The 24,069-nt window shown below is 32.6% G+C and overlaps 1 protein-coding gene across 1 annotated transcript; it reads left to right on the top strand.

Moving 5' to 3' along the window:
- The first annotated feature begins 8,765 nt into the window (after nt 1–8,765).
- LOC111388816 lies at nt 8,766–16,006 on the top strand. The gene is made up of 6 exons (XM_023013626.1): nt 8,766–9,603; nt 9,794–9,904; nt 10,466–10,736; nt 13,952–14,101; nt 15,668–15,831; nt 15,938–16,006. Exons 1-6 carry the CDS (start codon nt 8,773–8,775, stop codon nt 16,004–16,006), a joined length of 1,596 nt encoding a protein of 531 aa, XP_022869394.1. The 5' UTR covers nt 8,766–8,772.
- The last annotated feature ends 8,063 nt before the right edge of the window (nt 16,007–24,069 follow it).

Raw genomic sequence — 24,069 nt, 5'->3', positions numbered from 1 at the left:
TTTTTCAAAGAAGATGCGCCTTCATACACCAAGCAAGACAGTGATGTTGAGAAATTGACTACGGTTGATGCATGGAAGCATTCTAATTTTCTATGAAGAAATTATGTATTCAATGGACTGGATAACACATTATATAATGTATACTACAATGCGAAGTCTGTAAAAGAATTATGGGAATCTTTGGACATCAAGTACAAAACCAAAGATGCCGGCACAAAAAAATTCATTGTCGGTCGTTTTTTTTTTATTATAAAATGGTTGACAGCACGATTGTCATATTTCAAATTCAAGAACTTCAAATTGGCTAACCTGCTAGTTCATACTTCTGTTGAGCACTGTAAACTTTTATAATCTAGGAGTAATGTTTTGCATATGGGTGTGATAAGATATTATATGGTGCAATCATTTGAATCAATTAACTACCTAATCAATGTTTGAATCACATATCAAGAAGGTCATTTCAGAATCTGAAAATTTGTAGGTCAGAAAAAAAAGATACCTTTTACTCCCCATAAAGAACGTTATCTAAATAGATTGTATGATGAAGACAATTATGTGCCCTTAGGATTTGCATTACGTGCTAGGAGGAATTTCATTAGATGATAAAGTAAAAAGACATTAGTGGTAATTTTTGCTGTTAAATAGAATTCTTTGAAAATTGAAACCTTGATAGCATTTGAGTTTTCATTCAATTGAAGAAAATATAAAAAACTGCCTGGAACTGATAAATGAAATCCAACAAGTTCTTAGTTAGTGTTATATGTAAAATATAATTATTGTAACTAGAAAATCAGTAGTCTTCCACTCCTTTTTTCATTTTTCCTACTGTTTTGGGAAGGAATTTTTTTCATTTCCTTTTCCTTGTACCATTGAGAAAGTTATTTTATCGTAACAAATGGGTGGCATATCCTTCCTCAGAATGGTGTTTAGGTGAGGCTGACACTTCATTTTTCCTTGTCTGTGTATTTTAGGACAATGCAGTGTGCATCCCAGTTTGAGAGATTTTTTACGATGTAATGTTTCTAATTAGTCTTATGAGAAATTGGCTACGATTGATGCATGGAAGCATTCTGATTTTCTATGCAGAAATTATGTATTCAATGGACTGGATAACAGTTTATATAATGTATACTACAATGCGAAGTCTGCAAAAGAACTATGGGAATCTTTGGACACCAAGTACAAAACAGAAGATGCCAGAACAAAAAAATTCATTGTCGGTCGTGTTTTTGGATTATAAAATGGTTGACAACACGATTGTCATATCTCAAGTTCAAGAACTTCAAATTCTACTCAGCGACATTTATGCAGAAGGAATGAAACTAAGTGAATCATTTCAAGTTGCTGCAATGATTGAGAAATTACATCCTTCCTGGAAGGACTTCAAGGATTATCTAAAGCATAAGCGGAAGGAAATGAAACTTGAAGATATCATTGTCCAATTGAGAATTGAAGAAGACAATTGCAAATCTGAAAAAAGGAGTGGTGTATCTCATGTGATGGAATCGAAAGCCAACATTGTGGAAGGAAGTTTAAAGATAAGTAAAAAGAGGAAGCACAATGGAGAAGGACAAACCGGTTCTTCAAAAACTGCTAAAAAGTTCAAAGGTAACTATTACAATTGTGGCAAGGCAGGACTTCGATCCAAAGAATTTCAAGGGAAAAACTCATCAGGCCAGTGTAACGGAACACAACAACCTCTCCGATAAGGTACAAGATATAAATATTTTTGTGGTCGTCTCTGAATGCAGCTTAGTTGGAAACACTAAGGAATCGTGGGTGGATACTGGAGCTACTCGTCATATGTGCTCAAATCGTGGGATGTTCTCTACCTACAAAGCGATGGATCATGATGAACACCTCTACGTGGGAAACTCTTCATCTTCCAAGGTATAATGACATGGAAAGATAGTGCTAAAAATGATAAGTGGAAAGGAGCTCACTTTGAATGACGTTCTTCATGTGCTAGATATTAGAAAGAATTTGGTATCTGGTTCCTTATTAAGCGAGAACGGGTTTAAGCTAGTATTCGTTTCAGACAAATTTGTACTTACAAAGAATGAAATGTTTGTAGGAAAGGGCTACCTGAATGAGAGGCTCTTTAAGTTGAATGTAATGACCGTTGTATTTCCAATTATGAATAAAATTACATCTTCTTCTTACTTGCTTGAGTCATTTAATATTTGGCATGAACGATTAAGACATGTAAATTATAATACTTTTCGTAGACTAATCAAATTAGATTTATTACCAAAGTGCGATTTAAATCCTAATCACAAATGCGATATATGCGTAGAAGCCAAAATAACATGTTTACCCTTTCGTTCTGTTGAAAGAAGTACTGAACCCCTAGATTTAATTCACACTGACACATGTGATTTAAAGTTTGTTTAAACTAGAGGAGGTAATAAGTACTTTATTACTTTTATCGATGATTGTACTCGATATTACTATGTGTATTTACTTAAAAGCAAAGACGAAGCAATTGAAGTATTTAAACACTACAAGTTAGAAGTTGAAAATCAACTTAATAAAAAGATTAAGGCTATAAGAAGTGATAGAGGTGGTGAATATGATTCTCCATTTGAACAATTCTGTTCGGAACATGGAATTATTCATCAAACTACCGCGCTTTATTCTCCTTGTTAGGGAATTTATTGTTAAACAACGCCCGGGCTATGATGTAACCCCGATTTTATCTATCATCAATTGATCTTGGCCATATGATTGATTTATATGTCGACACAATAATCAAGACAACCCAATCCACATTCCTATGGACCGTTAGAAGCAACCGATTGTTAATAATGTTGCTCACGGTTAGTCCCATTTCCTTAGAGGGCTATGGTATTAATTTGAAACCCATTATTTTGAGTCGAGCCTTGTTTGGTCCACTAAATAAACCTAACCTAACTTACCTTGTTTGGTCACTTGCTTGGCTTATATTCTTGGCCTCTCTCTTGGCCTACACTATGAAGAATGTTCTATCTCTCTCTATGACTGTTTCTCAGCTTTTCCTCTCTCATATGACCTTTGTGATTTTTTGTGGGCATATTATTGTTCTTCATCTTGTCCAACTCTTTGTGAGTATATTGTAGCAACCGGAGGTGGGAATATAGGTGGTGGTTTTGGGCGTTGTCTCAACTCGTTGGTGGTGTCAATCTATTTGGTGAAACTGAGCTCGGTTTACCTTGGTATTTGGTGGAACTTGGCCCTACAACTGGTATCAGAGCGTGGGCCACCTTTTCTGGCCAGAAATCCACCCAAAAATGCTGGCGAGTTCGCATTTTTATAAGGAAACTGATCCTGCAATCGCGAATTCCGGCCAAACCAGAAACTTTCCGACGAAACTGACCCTATACCCGGAACCAGCAGGCAGAGGCGCTCCTTCCAGTGGAGCGTGTGGTGGCGGCGGCGAACTCCGATGAACTTCCTTCGGGCAGTTTGCTCATTTCAATCCCCTGAACGCACTGTCATTGTTCATTTTCTGTTTCAGGTTACACATAAAATGTTGGACAATTTTGCCCCTGGTGGATCGACGATTAAAACTGCCATATATCTACTGAATTACTTTAGGCCAAAATTGCGGCCCTAAAGCAATAGATTCGCATCTTTCTCAATTATACGGACTCAGATACGTCCGCTCTGGTAAATTGGCATAACCCGTTAATTTTCAGCATTAGCGCATCACCATGTGGGGTGACAATAGATTGGGGGTTGTCATTGCTTGGCAACCATTGCTTGTGCTAGAATTAGGGTTACGTGTTCTTGATTGTTTTGATTGAGTATTTGTTTTTGGGTTAAAATAAGTTTTTTGTAATTCTTAGTGATCTAATTACTATGAAACTAGTTATCTGCTAGACGTATCTTTTGTTGCATTGTTACTTCCACTGCTTACTTATTCCATTAGAAATACTGTGACCTTACCCGTTCGACATTCCCTTGATCTAAGACCGCGAGTCTTACGAAACCCTGGGAATCTAGAACGATGTATACTATCTGTGACCCTATGATTATTTTGGGTGGTTTGATTGTGGTTTGTGCATTCTTTGACTGTTGTGTAAAAATAACAACTCACAATTTTGATTTGGGGATTTTTAATGGAAAGGGTGACTTTGCTATTTGGCAACAAAAAATGAAGGGCATTTTAGTCCAACAAAAGGTTTCAAAGGCCATTGAAGACAATTTTTCAACTGATTTTTTACAAGAACAAAGAGAAGAAGCCGATGAGTTTGCTTATACCTCAATCATTTTACACTTGTCTGACGTCGTTTTAAGAAAGATGGGTAAACTGAAAACCACTAAAGAACTTTAGAAAAAATTAAAAGACTTGTATTTGCTTAAGTCTACACCAAATAAACTTTACTTGCTCGAATGTTTTTTCAGTTTCAAAATGGATCCTTCAAAGGATCTTGATGACAATTTAAACGTGTTTAACAAATTGGTGCAAGATATAGTTAATTGTGATGAGACTGTGTCCGAAACTTATAAGGCTATAATTTTGCTCAATGCAATTCCTGATTCCTATAAGGAAGTTAAGAACGCCATTAAGTATGGTAGAGATATGTTGACACCTGAAATTGTTATAGATTCCCTCAAAAGTAAAGAAATGAAAATTAGGGCTGAAAAACACGATAAGAGGAACTGTGAGGTACATATGATGCGGGGCAGAACTCAATTTAGGCAAAATAGTCATGATGGATATCAAACTAGTGGCGAGTCAAGTGGTAATGGATGGAAAAAGAAGAGCAAAGGTAGGTGTAGATCAAAATCTAAGACTAAGGCGAGAAAATGTTATGGTTGTGGAAACACAGGGCATTTTATAAAGGATCGTCATAAGGAGAAGGGTAAGCTGAAGATTAAGGAGAGAGATGAGGTCAATGTGTTAGCATCTACTTCCGATATAAATGGTGTTGAGGTCTATATGATTACAAGTCCCGTTGCATATACTGCTGAATTAAATCTAACTGCTAATTCCCGCATGCATGAGTGGATACTTGACTCTGGTGCATCTTTTCATGTGACGTCTGAAAAGAATTGGTTTTATAAGTTGTATGAATCTAATGTTGGGCATGTTGTGCTGTGTGATAACTTTGCCTATACATTGCTGGAATTGGTGACATAAACGTAAAATTTGACACAGGTTTTGTGTATACGTTAAAGGATGTTAGATATATTCCTGAGTTGTCTAGGAATCTATAGATCTTTAATTTCAGAATTTAGAGAAGAATATTTTATAAATAGTTTTGATCAGATATTTATATCAGATCTAAAATTAAGGATTGAATTAGACAATATTGATAATAATTATTTATCAGATCATACAAATTTTTCATTAGATTCTTTTTATTATTCAGATTAGATTTTTAAAACTGGATATCTTAATAAAAGAAAATAATAAATTAACTGGAGAAGTAAGTACTTTAGGAAAAAAGAATCTTTAATATTGAGAAAGATATTAATAAAATTCGTGAAAACTTAGATTTTATTAAAGAACAAAACTTGACAATCTTAAATAAAATTTCTAGAGTAGAAGATAAAGAAAAATTTCCAGATCTTAAGACTACAGAAGCAATAGAAAATATAAATAAAAAATTAAATAATATAGAAAATAAACCAAATCAAGAAATTGAAAATATAATAAATAACCTAGATAGATTAAGTTTAAAAAATACAGGTAAAGAAAAAATAACTAGAAAATTATCTACAACATTTTATAGAATATGAATAATTTTCCTGGTAGATCAAGAACTATTAGAGAAGTAGGATCATCTTCAGAACCTTATGATAGAAGTAGACATAGTACTTCTAACATAAGTACTAATATAATAGAAAGAATTTTACATAGACAGCCTCAATATAATCAGAATATTGAAGAACTTATAGATCCTGAACAAGATTATAATAGATTCCAAACTCATGGTCTACAATTACTTAATTCAGAAAATTTATATAATAGAGGGATTTTTGAATCAAGAACCCAATTTTTTAGACATATATAAGAGTAGGAATTAATATAGAAGAAATTGATAATATGACAGAAATTTCAGAAAGTAGTAATCATAAAGAATTAGTAGATGAAAATATGGGAATTAAAACAGAACCAGAACAATTTCAATACTTAGCTGGTCATCCTCCTAGAACATCTTATACAAATTATAATGATAAAGAAAGAAATTATATAGCTAGAGGAAAAGTTAGACCTTTAGAACCTAAAATAAAATTTCAGACATCACATAAACCACAGATATTAAACATTACAGCACGTGACCCTCAAACTTGGAATAATATAATAGAAGTATGGAAGAATACAATATTAGGCCATTATATTAGATTAGCAGATAATATGGAATCATTAGAAATGTATAGATATTTAGAAACATTTTTAGGAGAAAGTGTTAAAGCTACATGGGAAGCTTTTAAGAAAGATAAACAACCAGAATTTGAAGCATTGGTAGCATTAGGAAATAATCCTTATAATTTTGTTAGTAAAATACATGAATTATTAACATGAGCAGATCCAAATACAGGACATTTAATAATTCAAAGTAAAGCTATTAGAAACTTGAACAACTTAGCTTAAATAGATGGACTAAAGGTAAAGAAGTTAAACAATTTCTAAACGAATATCATTACCTTGTTTCTATATCAGGTAATACTTTTAATCAAGAATTAGGTAAAAAATTATTCCATAAATTACCAGGTCTCTTAGGATTAGAAATAACAAAAAAGTGGAATGAAAATAAGAATGTTATAGAAAGACCAGATCATTTATGGAGTATAGGAATAAGAACACAATTTATAATGCAATATTTAGAAGAAAAATGTGTTGAATTACAAATTCAGAATCAACTAAAAAAGACTGATTATAAATTTTGTAAAGATATTTTCACACCTCAAACTTATGGTAATAATTTTAGAGAAAAAAGTAAAAGAAAATATGATAAAAAGAAAATTAGTCAACCTTTTAAGAAAAGATATTACCTTAGAAAATCTAATAGAAGAAAACCTTATTTAGATGAAAGTAGACATGTTAGAAAATTTAAACCAGAAAGAAATTATCCTAATAAACTAAATTGTTATGTTTGTGGAGAAACAGATCATTTAGCTAAGACATGTCCAAAAAAGATAAATAATAATGACAAAAGAAGTACTTTAGTAGAATGTACTAATGAAGACTTATTAGAAATAGATGAATACATTTCAGATAAAGAATCAGTATATAGTATTATATCAATAGAAGATTATAATAATAATTATAATTTAGAAGAACAATCAAATTATGAAAATTGTATACAAGAATTTTCTAATATAAAAAATTTATCAGATTCAGATGAAGAATTAGAATTTATGGATCTAGAATTAGAATGTAAACATAAATGGGTAAAAGAAACAGGTTCAGATAGTATACCATGTTTTTTATGTAAATGGTATCCTAGTAAAAAATTAAGAGTTAAATGTAAAAATTATTTTTTAGAAGCATGTAAAAAATGTTTAATACAAAAAGAGTTAATAGAATTTGAAGAAGAAAATTAGAATGATTCAATTCAAATAGAATTATCAGAAATAAAAATATTAAGAAAAAGAATAGAAAACTTAGAAGATATGCAAAGATACATTTTACAGAAATTAGAACTTTTTGAAATAAGTAAAAAAGGAAAAAATCCAGAAATTACTCCTGAACCAGAATTAGTTCAAGTTTTTTGTAATTCAGAAAAATTAAAAAGTATTAAAGTAAAATGTTATGTTAGAATAGAAAATTTTGAAATAATTTGTTTAGGTTTAATAGATTCAGGATGTAGTCATTGTGTAATTAATAAAAGAATCATACCAGAAAAATATATAATAAAGTCAAAAGAACCTATAGAAGCCCAACAAATGGATGTGAATTTTTATAGTTACCAAGATATCCTAAAACCAGCAAGAATTAGTTTTGAGACTAATTGTGGAAGAAGTATAGAATATAGTTTACCTAAAGACTCAGTATGGGTAAAAGAATTATCTTTAAATACAGACTTAATTTTAGGATTAAGTTTTTTGTTAAAAGATAATGGTAGTATAATAATTAGCAAAGATTATATGCAATTACAAAAATTCACACTTTGTGCACCTACTTATACTAAGATTATTCCATCAGAGTATTCTGAGAAGCGTGGTGGGATACTAGAATAAGAAAAAGAATGTGAGTGCAGTAGAGAAAGAGAATGTCAATTAATAGATAAAGAAGAATTAGAAAATTTAAATTTTTTAGAAGAATATTATGAAAGCTTTAAGGAAGAAGAAGAAATATGTTTAGATTTTGTAGAAATTGAAAAAATATATAATCTGTTAGTAACAGAACAAGACATAGAAAATATGATTAGTAAACTAGAAAAATTAGAAATTTTAGGAGAAAATATATTAAAATATTGGGAAAAAGATAAAGTTTTTTGTGAAATAAAAATAAAAAATCCAGAATATATTATTAAGACAAAAAATATTAAAGCTACAAACCAGGATCAGGAAAATTTTAAGATGCATATAAAAGATTTATTAAAATTAGGAGTAATTAAAAAATCAGAAAGTCCACACAGATCAGCAGCCTTTATAGTTAGAAAACATTCAGAAATTATTAGAGGAAAAAGTAGAATGGTAATTAATTATAAAAGATTAAATGATAATACAATAGATGGTGCCTATAATATTCTAGATAAGACAGTTTTAATAAATAAGATTCAAGATTGTAATATTTTTAGTAAGTTTGATTTAAAATCCGATTTTTGGCAAGTAAAAATGCACCCAGATTCAATAGAATGGACAGCCTTCACTAGCCCAGAAGGACATTTTGAATGGTTAGTTATGCCATTTGGATTAAAAAATGCCCCTAGTATTTTTCAAAGAAAAATGGATAGTATTTTTAGTAAACATAATAAATTTATTATAATTTATATAGATGATATTTTAGTATTTAGTAAAAATAGGCGAGAACATAGAGGTCATTTACAAATTCTTTTTTCAGAATTTATTAGACATGGTTTAATTATAAATAAAAAGAAAATATTTTTATTTAAAGAATATATAGAATTTTTAGGAGTAAATATAGGAAAAGGAAAAATAGAATTACAACTTCATATAGCTCAAAAAGCTTTAGATTTTTCAGATAAACTTGAAGATCTTAAACAGTTACAAAATTTTTTAGGATTAGTTAATTATGCTAGACGCTTTATTAAAGATTTGGGAAAAATTGCAGGACCTTTATATGGAAAAACTTCACGAAAAGGTCAAAGATATTTTAATATAGAAGATATTAAATTAGTCCAAAAAATAAAAGAGAAATTAAAAGATTTATCTAAATTATCTATGCCATTAGAAACAGATTATTTAATTATAGAAACAGATGGAAGTATAACAGGATGTGGAGCAATTTTAATTGCAAAACCCAATAAATATGCAGATAAAGATACTGAAAAAATTGTAAGATATAATAGTGGAAATTATAATGAAAAAGGTAATATAAGTAGCATAGACTTAGAATTACTTGCAGTTAATTATGCATTAGATTCTTTTGAATTGTTTATTATTTCTAAAAAGGAAATTACTTTAAGAACAGATTGTAAAGCAATAGTAAGTTTTGTTAATAAAATGAAATTAGAAAATAAAAGAAGTAATAGAAGAAGATGGTTAAATTTTATAGATAGAATTACTAATACTGGATTAGTAATTAATTTTGAACATATTAAAGGTAGTGATAATCAGATAACAGATATTTTAAGTAGAATAATTAAAAATAAAGAATATAATTGATTATTTGCAGATGCAAAGACCAAGAGGCCCCGGGCCAGGATTGCCAACAATTGGCAATTCAAGTTCATCATTTCCTCAGACTAATTTAGCACAGACTCATGACAAGTTAAGATTTGGTAACGTAGAATTACTTTGTTTTCCAAACAGTAATATTAGCTTTAAGACATTATCCCATATTTCAGTTATAAAATCAGAAAAATGTATTTTAGATAATCTATGGATTTCTTATAATAAGAATCCTAAAGACCAAAAATATTTTTTAGCATGTTTAAATGCTCTTTCAGAACACTTTAGTCAAGATCATAAAAAATTTAAGTGTTATGTTGTTTTACAAGGAAGATTTCTAGGAATTTATCATACCTGGTTAGAAGTTTCAGATTGTATAAAGAATTTTCCAAATCCTCTTTATAAAGGATTTTATTCAATTTCAGAAGTATTAGAAGAATGTAGAAAATTTTTAGGAATTAATTATTTTGTTGTCCCTTCTTTAAAAAATGTTTCAGATCAGCCCTTAGATTATGCTTCTAAATTTTGTGAACATTGTAAATGTATGACTAAGAATTTTAAAATTTTAAATGAGTCTAATCAGTCTTTACAACAAGAAAAATTAGTTTTACAAAAAAAAATTTCTGAATTAGAACAAGAAATCATTAATTTAAAGATCTCAAATCCAATTGTCCAGACACAAGCAGGTACTATAGAGCCCAAGAATTCTATAGCTAGTCCAGCTCAAACGGAAGCTGGTAAAGACTTATCAAATCCGTTTATGGTTCTGGGCTTACCAAAAGCTCAACAGACTCAGGGGACTGTTGATTCTCCTACTTTTCAATTTAATCAGACTCAACAGGCTGAAAATCCTGTTACAGAAAATAAAAATATTTCTGAAGACCAGACACAGCAGACTGGATATTCTGCTACTAGACTTATTAGTCCAATGGATCTTAAACAGAAAAGTCCAATTAATTTTCCAGAATCATTTCAATCAGCTCAAGATCCAGAACAGATTTCTCAATCAGATATTAGAAGAATCAAAGAAATATTTGAGAAAATTGAAGAAATACAGCAACAAGTTAAACAAAGTACTACAAAGAAAAAGAAAATACAGATTAAAAAGAAAAATAAAGGCAAAAAAAAAATTGAACAAGAAAAAGATTTGGATAATTTTGAAGACAATAATTCAGAAGAAAATGATAATCCAGAAGGATGTATTGACGGAGGAGACTCTTTAGACAGTATTGGCAGACACAATTATGAAACAAGATAAGGATTCATTCAGACATTTGACAAAAAGTTATGGTGATAAACAAGAGTTTGAAGACTTCTGTCCAAGATTTCAAGAAAAAATCAAGAATTATTGTACGAAAAGTAGAATCTTTACTGTTTTCTTTTTGAAAAATTTGTAAAAAATCTTACTGTTTGATAAAGTAAGATTTGATAGCATAGCTTTTTACTGTTTCCTTTTTGACGTTTTGAAAAAAGCAAAGATTCCTTGCTTTTGAAAAACGCTTCCTCTCTCTTTTCTCCCCTATATAAGGAGACCATTCTTTCATTTGTAAACACACAAGAAAATATATACAATACAAGTTTTGAATTCTTTCAAATATGTTTTAATCTTCTTTCTCTCCCGAAAGGGAAATTCTTAATTGTTCTTATTCTTAGATAGAATAATATCCCACAAAAATATGTTGTTTTAAAAACTACCGATGGATCATTCCGGTAGGTATGCTTTATAGTTCTAAGATATGGTGCTAATAGTTAATATTAGTTCCAGATCTTGTAAGAACAATTTCTGTCCATAAAATTTTTAATTTGTAAAAGTTTTATGATTTTTGTAAAGAATGTTATGCTTCATGCTGGGTATATGATAAGAGCATGTCTTAACTCCAAGTTAAAAGTTTAAACTGTTTTTAAAATAAGCCCTGAGTGACCTCTCAAAGCGTAAAGGCCCAGTGAAGAGGCTAGGAGACGCATAGAAGATGGAAAGGGATCACTGTTTTAAGAATTCTTGTTAAGGGAGTGCCAGTGGTGTCCTTACAAGAATGGAGTTAGGCCCAAGTTCATATATCTCAGATGGCATGTTTTTAAAAAAAAAAAAAAGGGGGGGGGATATTATTTTATCAAAAGAAAAAGATATCTCAATTAAGAAAAGTACTGAGTAGGATTTTCATAATTTGTTTTAACAACTGCCTACAACAGCCTCCAAATCCTTGAAATTCTAACCTTTTTCAGGGACCCCCCCTCTTTTGATTTGTAAGGAACTTCTAAACATTGATACAGGTAAATGATTTCCAATTTTATTAGTTTTCTATTAGAGGTGTCACTAATGAGAGACATTTTCTTTTGCAGGTCATTTGATACCAAGGTGGAGGTTGTTGGGCAATTTGTTGTCAAACGACCCTCGGGCTCTGATGTAACCCCGATTTTATCTATCATCAATCTACCTTGGTCATATGATTGATTTATATGTCGACACAATTATCGAGACAACCCAATCCACATTCATATGGACCGTTAGAAGCAACCTATTGTTAATAGTGTTGCTCACGGTTCGTCCCATTTCCTTGGAGGGCTATGGTATTAATTTGAAGCCCATTATTTTGAGTCGAGCCTTGTTTGGTCCACTAAATAAACCTAACCTAACTTACCTTGTTTGGTCACTTGCTTGGCTTATATTCTTGGCCTCCACTATGAAGAATGTTCCATCTCTCTCTGTGATTGCTTCTCGGCTTCTCCTCTTTCATATGACCTTTGTGGTTTGTGGGCATATTATTGTTCTTTATCTTGTCCAACCCTTTGTGAGTATATTGTAGCAACCGGAGGTGGGAATATAGGTGGTGGTTTTGGGCGTTGTCTCAACCCATTGGTGGTGTCGATCTATTTGTTGAAACTGAGCCCGGTTTACCTTGGTATTTGCTGGAAAGAATTGAACATTGAATGAGATGATGAATGCTATGTTAATAAGTTCTGGATTACCACAGAACTTGTTGGGGGGAAGCCTTGCTTTCTGCCAATTATATTCTTAACAAATTACCACATCGAAAAATGCATAAAATATCTTATGAAGTATGAAAAGGTCACAAAGCTAATTATAAATACTTGAAGTTATGGGGTTGTTTGGCTAAGATAGCAGTCCCTAAACCTAAAAGGGTTAAGATAGGACCTAAAACCATTGATTGTGTATTCATTGGCTATGCCTACCATAGTAATGCGTATAGATTTCTTATACAGAAGTATGAAATACCTGATATGCATGTTAATACAATCATTGAATCAATGGATGCTACATTCTTTGAAAATATTTTTCCTTATAACATGCAAAATGAATCAAATTCACAAAAGAGATCTTGTGAAAGTGAAGAGGCTATAGATCAAGAATTTATAAATGAACAACCTAGACGTAGTAAAAGGGCTTGGACGTCAACCTCCTTTGAGCCTAACATTCAAACATATTTGTTAGAAAATGAACCTCAAAATTTTAAAGAGGCTATGTCATCAACCGAAATTTCATATTGGAAAGAAGCTGTTCATAGTGAAATTGAATCCATATTACAAAATCATACATGGTAATTAATAGACCTTCTTCCCGATAATAAGCCATTGAGATGTAAATGGATTTTTGAAAGGAAAATGAAAGCAAATGGATTAATTGACAAATATAAGGTTAGATTTGTCACGAAAGGCTACAAGCAAAAAGAATATCTTGATTATTTCGATACTTATTCTCCTGTGGCAAAAATCACTTCCATACGTATGCTTATTGCGATAGCAGCATTGAATGGTTAGGATATACATCAAATGGATGTTAAAACGACTTTCTTGAATGGTGAATTAGATGAAGAAATCTATATGGAGTAACCTGAAGGATTTGTGACATCAGGACAAGAAAAGAAAGTATGTTGACTTGTTAAATCACTTCATGGATTAAAGCAGGCTCTTAAGAAATAACATGAAAATTTTGACACGATTATGATGTCAAATGGTTTCAAAATTAACGAGTGTGACAAATGTGTTTATATTAAGAACACTCAAAATGGTTACGTCATGGTTTATTTATACGTAGATGACATGTTGATTATGGGTAACAATGATACCATAATTCAAAATACAAAAAGGATGCTAACAAGTAAATTTGAAATGAAGGATTTAGGTGTAACCGATGTTATATTAGGAATTAAAATTTCTAGAACATCCGATGGTTTCATACTGTCTCAATCACACTACATTGAGAAGATTCTTGATAAATTCAAGAAATACGATATTATCCCTATGAAAACACATATGGATGTTAGTATGCATCTTGTTTCCAATACTGATAATAGTAAGTCTCAATTGGAATATTTTCGTATTATTGGCAGTTTAATGTATGTCATGAACTGCACACGATCTGATATTGCTTATTCCATTAGTAGACTAAGTCGATATACGAGCAATCCAAGCACTGATCATTGGAAGGCAATTGTTAGAGTTTTAGGGTATTTAAAACATACCAAAAACTTTGGATTGTACTATTCAAGATATCCAGCAGTACTTGAAGGATACCGTGATGCAAATTAGATATCAGATACTAAAGACTCCAAGTCAACAAGTGGATATGTTTTTACACTTGGAGGTGCTGTAGTATCATGGAAATCTTCAAAACAAACATGTATAGCTAGATCAACGATGGAATCCGAATTCATTGCATTAGACAAAGTTGGAGAAGAAGTCGAATGGCTACGAAACTTTTTAGAAAATATTCCATGTTGGATAAAACTTGTGCCTGCTATATATATCCATTGTGATAGTTAATCAGTAGTTGGTAGGGCACATAATACAATGTACAACGGTAAATCTCGACATATACATAGTAGACACAATACCGTTAGACAATTGCTCTCTACTGGTATTAACTCTATAGATTATGTGAAGTCAAAGGAGAATATTGTAGATCCGCTAACTAAAAGTTTAACAAGAGAGCAAGTCGAAAGTTCATCGAAAGGGATGGGATTAAAACCAATAAAATAATCAAAAGTTTCCATTGTGGCAACTTAATATAGTTGATTGGAGATCCCAAGATCTAGGTTCAATGGGACAACCGAACTGTGGAAAATTTAGTACGGACTGGGGAGATTTTTATTCCTACCCATTCCTATGATAAGACAGTGCCTAATTGCTACAAAATAGGTTAAGTTACGTTTTTAATGGTTTCTATATCTTGATTCGTTTAAGTGGAGTATAGCAAAATACTCTTTATAGAAACCACCTATGTGGGTGAGAAGGAACCGTTTCTAAGAGAATTAAGTGAAGATGAATTCTCTAAAAAAACTCATGAACCAGGAGGTGTCCAAGGCCAAAATGGACACAAACGTGAGAACCAACAGTGTTCGAAGAGAACTGTGTAACTTCTATTGTCTAGGTTCACATGCAAGGCTGACTGTTCAAAACAACTTGCTACTGATTGGCTAAGTAAATCCGATAGATTTTACTAGAAAAATTTCAAAGTCTTTGATTACTTATCTCGATGCAGTTTTCTTCAATTTTACTTCGATAAACATATCAGATATTGTTTGAAAAAATGCCAACATATTTCATTTATGTGGGGGATTATTGGAAAATAGTTAGTAAAATGGGTCAACTTTGAGCCCCAATTTCAGTGGGACCCACATTTTAATTAATTCAGGACCTAGCGTATTCACGTTCTACTCCGTGAGGTGATTAACGTGATATATTTATTTGTCGAAAACCATTTAGAATTGAATAAAATATTGAATGTCAAAGTAACTCACTTGAAACTATAAATCATAGAAGAATTTGATTTACCAAACACTTATCCCACATAGGAAAGTTAGTAAACTTTGGTGTGGTTTATATGATGAAACTTTGTGAATTGGGTTTGGGCCCCAAGGGGTACCAATAGTCTTTGGAAGGGAAGAGACCTACGTCCTATCGGATTCGATCATAGACCCACACGCGCGCGCCGCCGCCAACCGACTCAACACGGCACGAGCACGAGCACGAGCACGTGTCCGAGTTCAAGTCCGGTTCATGTTCAGGTGCGGGTGGGTCCTTGTGCTATATTAACTTTTTGGACAAAATTTATTTGAATTTTTTGGAACAAATTGTAAATAATCAAATTCTTGAGTACTTAATGAAATTAATTTTGGCTTATTTCCAGGTAATTTTTCTTGGTTTGGATGGTTTGTTAAATAGTCGTCTGTTAACCGACCAAACAGTTGACTGTTAACCGACCAAACTGGTGCAGTATCGAACAAACATGTTTGTTCGAGTTTTGAAGGTTGCCTGAACAGTGACGACTATTCGGGAGGATGTTCGAATGGCCACGAACAAGTCTATAAATAGCCCACCCCACTGCCAGAAAAATTACACCATTTTCATTGCAACAATTCTCTGCATTGAATCTCATCCTCCCCCTCTCTCGTTCTAATATTATTTTCGAAGTTAAAACACTTTGTTGCGTTCGTTGGAATTCCTGCAGATTGTTGTGCTGCTTCCTTAGGAGACGAAATTCGTTCTATTCTGGAAAACGATTGCTGGACGCCTTTAACACCGTTGAAGGTAGCAAATTCGTTTTAAGGAAATATCGTGAAGTCGGTGGGCTCGAATTAACTTTTCTGATCCTGTTGATCGTACTTTTACGCTGTTCAAAATTACATAAGGTAATTCTGTTGGATTATTTCAAAGGAGAAACTTATACTCCAAAAACAACATTGAAGAGAGATAAGCAACAATATACAACACTAAATTTTGGCCGTCATAAAGAGTAATTAGAACTCCAGCCCCATAAGCACTCCATTCATCATAACAATTCCAGAGATCATCAATGTAAAATAATTTAATTTTATGTTTCCCTTGGATGCCATAAACTATTCATATTCACAATATTACTCTGTTCACAAAATCATCAAATAAAAAAGGGACAAATAATCAACCAACATAAACACAATTTCATAAAATAAAGATTAACCAACAAAGCAATCAGACGTGAGATAACGTCAAATATTTTTAAAGAAATAGAAAAGGAAAGAGACAAACTTAGGGCAGGAAATATGATGGAACAACTGGAGTTACACAATCCAAAAAATATTCAAGGTTTGTATGCATTGAAACCTTGTAAAAAATCTACATGGTTCTTTAAGCATAGAGAAGAGAGAGAGAGAGAGAGAGAGCTTTCACTGGTTATATCCCCTAGACATTCAAGGAATGAGAAAACACATTGACTATTAAATAAATGGGAGATGAAGAGAGAAATTAAAGGATAAAATAGAGATTACAATTTTTTGACGACCGGAAATCAAATATTTTTTGAGAAGAGGGTATATTGGTAATATAGATAAATATATAATAGTAAAATTGGTAATAAAAAATTTCTTCTCAATCCCTCATTTTTATATGGGGTGATTATATTACTACCACAATAATTGTTTGGTGCACCAAGATTTTCTTATTTACTTAAATAACTATGAGTAAAAAGACATAAATACCCTATCTATTAATTACTTGTATATTTATTCATTTCATCGTATTATTTGTACACCACAAAAGATATATAACTTCTATTTTAAAGATAGATATAAAATTCCTATTTAAAAATACAAATAAGAAGATTTATATAACAAAAGATCTAAAATTCGAATAAAAGAACAAGAAAGAGTCTTGAAAGAACTTGGAGAGTACCTCCCAATAGCTTTGGAAGTCCTTGTCAAATTCACCCTTTTTAGGGAGCCTTCGGAATACAAGTATAATTTCTTGTCTTCCATAATCTCTTTTATTTTCTTGTAGTTAATGACACATTGCATCATTTCACCCAACTATTTTCAGACATATTTACCATTAAAATTCACTTGGATCCTCAAAAATATTCAATACCATCTTGTTTCGAGTCTCTGTCAGCCTTTGATCCATTATCCTAATCAACCCTAACCACACCCTACTATACACGTGTTTATATCTTTATATCTGCTAATATTATTGGCTGAAAGAGATGGTCTCAACAAAAATATAAAGATGAAACTTGAGGGGAATGTCTTTCAGAATCTGACATTTTGTTACTTAATCTTGGCTTCTTCTTTTTTGGATTATTTCTTTTATAAGTTTATAAGCAATTCCTAAATTTAGAAGATATTTTCCTGGGATTATGAAAGAAAATAAGAGAGATTATGGGAGACATAAGAAGAGGACTTATTGCATCGTATAATTGGCCATGCTCGCAAAGGACAAATTACTTCAGTTATGAGGTTTAGCGGGTGGGCGAAGGTGGTGATGAAGAATGGTTGGGGGGAAGATGAGGAAAATGTGGAGTACATTTTGGGTTATGCCATGTGTACAAACATGTAGAAATATCCTTTTTTTTTTCTTTTCATTTTTAGTTTTTGATAGGTTACAATTATAAAGGTAAATTTATTGTGGTGTATTTATTGAAAATATTCTTTAATTGTGGTTTGATTATAGTGTGGTGTAGTAATGAAAATTTGTGACGGTAATATAATTAGCCTTTTATATATTGTAGATTATAGATATATTGCATTATTTTTGGAATAAAAAATGATGATATAATTATTTTTGAATATCTATAATCTATTCTATAATTATATTAAAGTATCTAAATCATTTTTTGGACGATTTAACCTCCCTACAATTCAATTATTTCAATAATACCTTACTTTTCACTTTTCGATATGTAATAAATACTACATAATTATTATCGTTTATTAAATTTGTGTTATTTATTCTCAATTAATTAACATTCACATTAATCTAGATTCAATGAATTTTCACTCGATAAATCTTGAATTATATAATTCTAGATTTATTATAGATGAATTTATTCATATTCATGTATTTAAAAATTTTAATGGGTGTTTAATTTATGTATTAACAATTAATTTTTTATGTATCAAATGTAATATAAAAAGATTGCTCATTTATAGTATTTCATTATTACAAAAAATTTGAATCATAGAAGTTGAGTTTTGATAGTACAATAAATTGGTACCAAATATTACTTTTACATTACTTATAAAGTATCTTAGAACAACGTGCAATTCGCGTTCAACTTTGACTATTTTATTTAAAAGTATACAGTTTATGTAATTTCTACTTTCTTTGAACTGCAAAAATTTGAATTTGGCCATGCTGGAGCACTAGGTCTTGAAAATATGAAACTAATATCCGTCGAAACATTGACCCAAATAACCCTATAATAGGGCACATGTGAAAATGCCTATTTCAAGCAACCAATGTTTTCACAATAACATAAGGTGTTCTCAACTCATATTCTAATAAATTTTAAAGTCTATTACAATCTAGTTATCCCATAACTAGTGAATTTTAAATATATTATTAATTGGAATGACTTGAGTATTAATCGATTTCGAGACTATAAACAAGAATTAATTACGTCATTTGTCACTGAAGACTTAAGTAACTACACTAATGGCTATCTACGTTATTTTCTTATGCTAATAATCACTCAAATTATTAATCGCATTCTAATGATCACTTGATAAAAAAAATAACATTAAATTTAACGTGACATCATTAAATACCAACGTGTCACTAACAATGTAATTGCCAAATCAGCAAAAATCATTGTTAAAAGTAAACTATGAGTTTACTATACGGTTCAAGTCCAAAAATAAAATCAAAATTAGAGTCACATTATGTTATTCTCATTTTAACTTGTATAATTTGGCGAGTCAGCACAGAATGCTATTTTTCTAATAGAATGACTATAATTAGCTAACAATTAAAAACTTGAGTGATTATTAATAACTTCAGCAACCATTGGTGTAGTTACTCAAACTTTTAGTTGCCATTGACGTAATTAACCCTATAAATATACATATGAAATCCAATAGAAATTTTAGTATTTCAATAGATTTCGAACTCATAAATATGAAGTCAAAATTATTCATACAGTTAAGAAAAATAAAAGAAATTAATATAAATAAAAATATAAAAATAAATAAAATATTAATAAATGTATCTTATTTTCAATTATCATTCATCTGGACGGTAAATAAAAATATGAATTAGGTTCTCATTTTTATTAGAATTTGATATCGAATTTTTATAATTGGACAACTTAGAATAAAAAAAAAAAGTCAATCCATTCCGCTTTAAAAAATTCATGAACATGTCTTCAATCATAAAATATTTAGCGCATATTTTACATTAAAAAATAATTTATGACATATTTTGTAACTAATAATCGACATTGTAAGGAAAGACAATCTTTATTTTCAAATCGAGCTGATTTTTCATTTGTTGACATTTGTTTGTTCTATTTTTAAGATTCATGAAATTAATTATTGTCCTCAATGAGATTTTAAAATATTATAAATTCTAACGAATTTCATATGTTTACATAGATTTTCACATAATGCACGAGAATGAAGAATCTCATTAAAAATGTTGAATATCAAAATAATCTGTTATTTGTTTTTAAACTTGAAATTCATCAAAATCTCTTTATATATTGATTTGTTATTTAGATTACTTAATTTTTAATAGATTTTAATATATTCAAAATCTCAAGTAGGAAAACTTAGATTTTACTAGATTGATTAAAATCTCAGATGGAGAAACCTGAATTTATAAAGACTTTTAAAATTCATTAGAATTTTATTTGGTCTAACTTAAGAATTTTCTATAATATACGAATTTTATGAAATCCATTAAAACTTATAATATAGAATTTACAAAAATCTGATAATTAAATATGTGAATTTTTATTCGAATTTGTGAAATATGTGAGAATCCATAAATCTTAAAAAATTAATTAAATTTGAGTCGAGATACTCCCATAGGTGGACTCATCGTCGGGTGGAGTCAGGATTTTTATTTGAAAAATATTACAGTGGTTGGTGGACATGGCAAAGCAGTATTGACATAGATAACGACATTTAAAACCAAAATAATAGTTTTTGTTTCGAAATTATGTTAGGAAGACGTAGTAGTAATCAACTTAGGGTTATTTGTAAAAATATTAATAAAACTAAGAAGAAATAAAGGAATCAACAATATTTTATTTTAAACAAATCAAGGTTTGAATATACATATAAAACGACAAATAGAAAAAAAAATAGAAAATCAAATTTACTCATTGTGCATAAATATTAAAATAAAGCAAACAAAGTACAAAAATTTCAGTCGTAACAAGGTAAGTGAAGAAAAGCTTAATTAGAAAAGAAAAGAAAAAACTCAATGTCCTACTAGGGTTGCCTTCTTCGAAAATTTTGTACAACTTTCTTCATAATCGACCGTATATTAAACCAATTTTTGAAGAGATATATGTGTAATAAGAGGAAAGTGTTTTTCTTTTAGTAATTAAATATGAAGGAAAGATTTAGGTCTTAAACTGTATGTGATGTGATAAGCATATTCTTTGTCAACTTCATTTGTTGACCTCGAGAATTGGACCCTTCACGTGGCCAACAGATAGCTACTCCACGTAATCTTTCATGCGCACAACAATGCATGGTTAGAAGCATACAGTCAGAACCAATGGTGGTGGTGGCAGCTGCATATACTCCGACGGTCAAGTCAGCGTTGGGTGATCGGAATAGTGCTCAAATTGTGCAAGAGGGTGGGGAGGAGAATATATGTTTCTTAGTGTGGAGAGCTAAATTGTTAAGAGTTTCATTACCTTTCTCTTCCCAAACCTTGGGTTTTTATAGACGTAGAGTACTGTTGGATGTGGGACACGTGTATGCGTCTGACGGTGTGAGGTGTTCGCTCATAAGCGTCAATTAGCCGCGTCTAGAGTGGGTGGACAATTAGTTCTACTGAGTTGAGTTGACATAAAGTCGATATGTTACATCAACTAGATCTATGGAGACGTCACATCAATTGATCCTTGGAGGCAGAGGGGATCCTGACAGATATCTTTCTGATAGTGGCGGTGGAGAAATCTGTTAAGGGGTACCTCGGAGTGCCCGACGCTTCGGAGTTGAGGAAAACTTCGGTTACTTTAATGGATCTACTCTTCACCTTGCAGCGTGTCATGTCGAGGTCGTCAGGAGTGGGCATCACTTTGAAACCACTTTGGATGGACACATGTCACTTCGAAGAGTGGTACGACTGTTGTTCCGAAGTGGTTTGGTCAGGATGGACATGCGTCACTTCGGAGAGTGGTGTGACTGTTGTTCCAAAGCGGTTTGGTCAGGGGTGTAACAGTGGTCCTCCCAAGTTCAGGCATGAATATTTATATCATGGGTGGACTTGTTTTCTCGATTGTATATGCCGACCTTAGAGTATTGCGAAATTTGATGAAGTGCTGAGGCGAGGTGATAACCGAGGAGATGTGGGCAGGGCATCCTCTCGGTTGATCATTCGTTGTTTCGTGACGATCCTTCAGTGTTCAACTGGGGGAGGAGCTCATCTGTCACCGTTGCGTTGATCCAAATGGGACGACGCGTTGGGAGATGACTAGAGCTTTGTAAAGTTTAAGAGGGAACGTAGCAACCGAGGCGAGGACCCATACAGGGGACTCCACGTCAAGTGCGTCGAAGCTTGTAAAGTTGGTTACAAGGCTCATCTATTATCGATGCATTGACCTACAAGGGAAGATGCGTTGGGAGATAGTTAAGGCTTGGAAAAGCTGAGAAAATGCGGCGATCGAGGCGATGACCTACAGGGGACTCCGCATCAGGTGTGCCGAGTCTTGTAAAGTTGGGTGAAGAGCTCATCTACTATCGATGCGCTGACCCACAGGGGACGACGTGTTGGGAGATGGTTAAGGCTTGGAAAAGTTGAGGGAACGCAGCAACCGAGGCAATGACCCACAGGGGACTCCACATCAGGTGCGTCGAAGCTTTGTAACGCTAAGTACTTCATTCGAGGTGTATTGGGATGGACTATCTCTGATCTGAAGCGTCTTATTATAACGTTAATCGATGTGACAGCTGTCGCGTATTTTCAAGGCAACAGTTGGATGTGCTGCTTGTTCCCAGAAAAAGGGCTGCTGCGGCCACTTATTGTTGACGGCTGTTGTTGTTCGAGGTGAAGCGCTTTATGCGTGCGTGAGGGGCACAATTAGATCTTGGGCGTTGATCAAATATGGCGTTTCATTTCTACGATCCAGATTTGTGATGAGATGAACGGCCTAGATTGACATCGTTTGAATTCGACGGTGCGGATCGTCTGAATTCTCCTATAAAAAGAGGACTTATTGCCATTCGAACGTTTTTACATTTGCAAACTTAGAATCCCTATTGCTCTCTAATTTTTTGGCGATTTCCGACGAATTTCAAGCGTTTCCCGACGACATTTTCATTTTTCGATGAGTTTCAGAGGGCCATTTCTTATTTCCCGACCGTAGAAAACCCTAATCCGTTCGTTTCAGTAAGTATTTCTCTAGTTTTTCAAGTTTTTTGAATTCTGATGGCTTCTGAGAGTAGTAACGCTTTGGGGAGGGAATTGGGTGTAGTTCAGGCGGATGAGCCTATATTGGCAACATCCAGTGAGGTGGCCGATGCTATATTAGGGTGAAAAAATCTGACGAAGGCCTAATAGCCCGGTAGACACATCAGAACATTGGGGGGCTTCTGACTATCCATCGAAGTTGAAAACTACTGACCTGGCTAGATTTAGGACCGAGTATCAAATCCCAGATAGTGTGGGTTTGTTACTTCCGGGGCCGGATGAGCGAGCCTGTTACCCAAGGCCGGGGTGCGTAGCTTTTAGCGATGCCATATTGAGGGTGAGGCTTAGGTTGCCCATCCACCCCTTTTTTAGATATGTATTAAGGTCCTATGGCCTAGCCTCTACCCATTTGAATCCGAACTCCTGGAGCCAGATGGTGAGATCATAGATACTGTGGAAGGAGGCATCCTATGGGGAGGAGATGCCATTTTTTATTTTCCAAATAATGTATATACCTAAGGTCGTGGCGGAGGGTGATAAGACGAAGGGATGGTACTACTTGACTTCCTGGGGGTCTCACACTCCATTCATGCTCGATCAGTCGAGCTCCATTAAGGAATGGAAGAGTTCACGGTTCTGGGCTTCCGAGAGATGGGACACGATGGAGGGTGACCCCCTGGTGTCCCTTACCGTTCCTACCAAATACTCCACATGTAGTGAGTACTAGTACCTTGTTTCTAAAAATGTTTGTTTGTGTTCGGAATATAACTCATTTTCTTGTAGGTCCTTTTCCTCGATGCGAGTTGTCTACAGAAGACTTTGACACTATCTGCATCGTCTATCAGCTTCCCCCGAAAATGAGGTCTTACAACGAGCTGATAAGGAAGAATATCCATTTTGTGGAGCACGAGCTGATGGCCT

Source organism: Olea europaea, unplaced genomic scaffold (assembly GCF_002742605.1).
Source record: "Olea europaea var. sylvestris unplaced genomic scaffold, O_europaea_v1 scaffold529, whole genome shotgun sequence".
NCBI lineage: Eukaryota > Viridiplantae > Streptophyta > Magnoliopsida > Lamiales > Oleaceae > Olea > Olea europaea.
The sequence above is the reverse complement of the archived record's forward strand: the minus strand, read 5'-3'. Positions and strand labels throughout refer to the sequence as shown.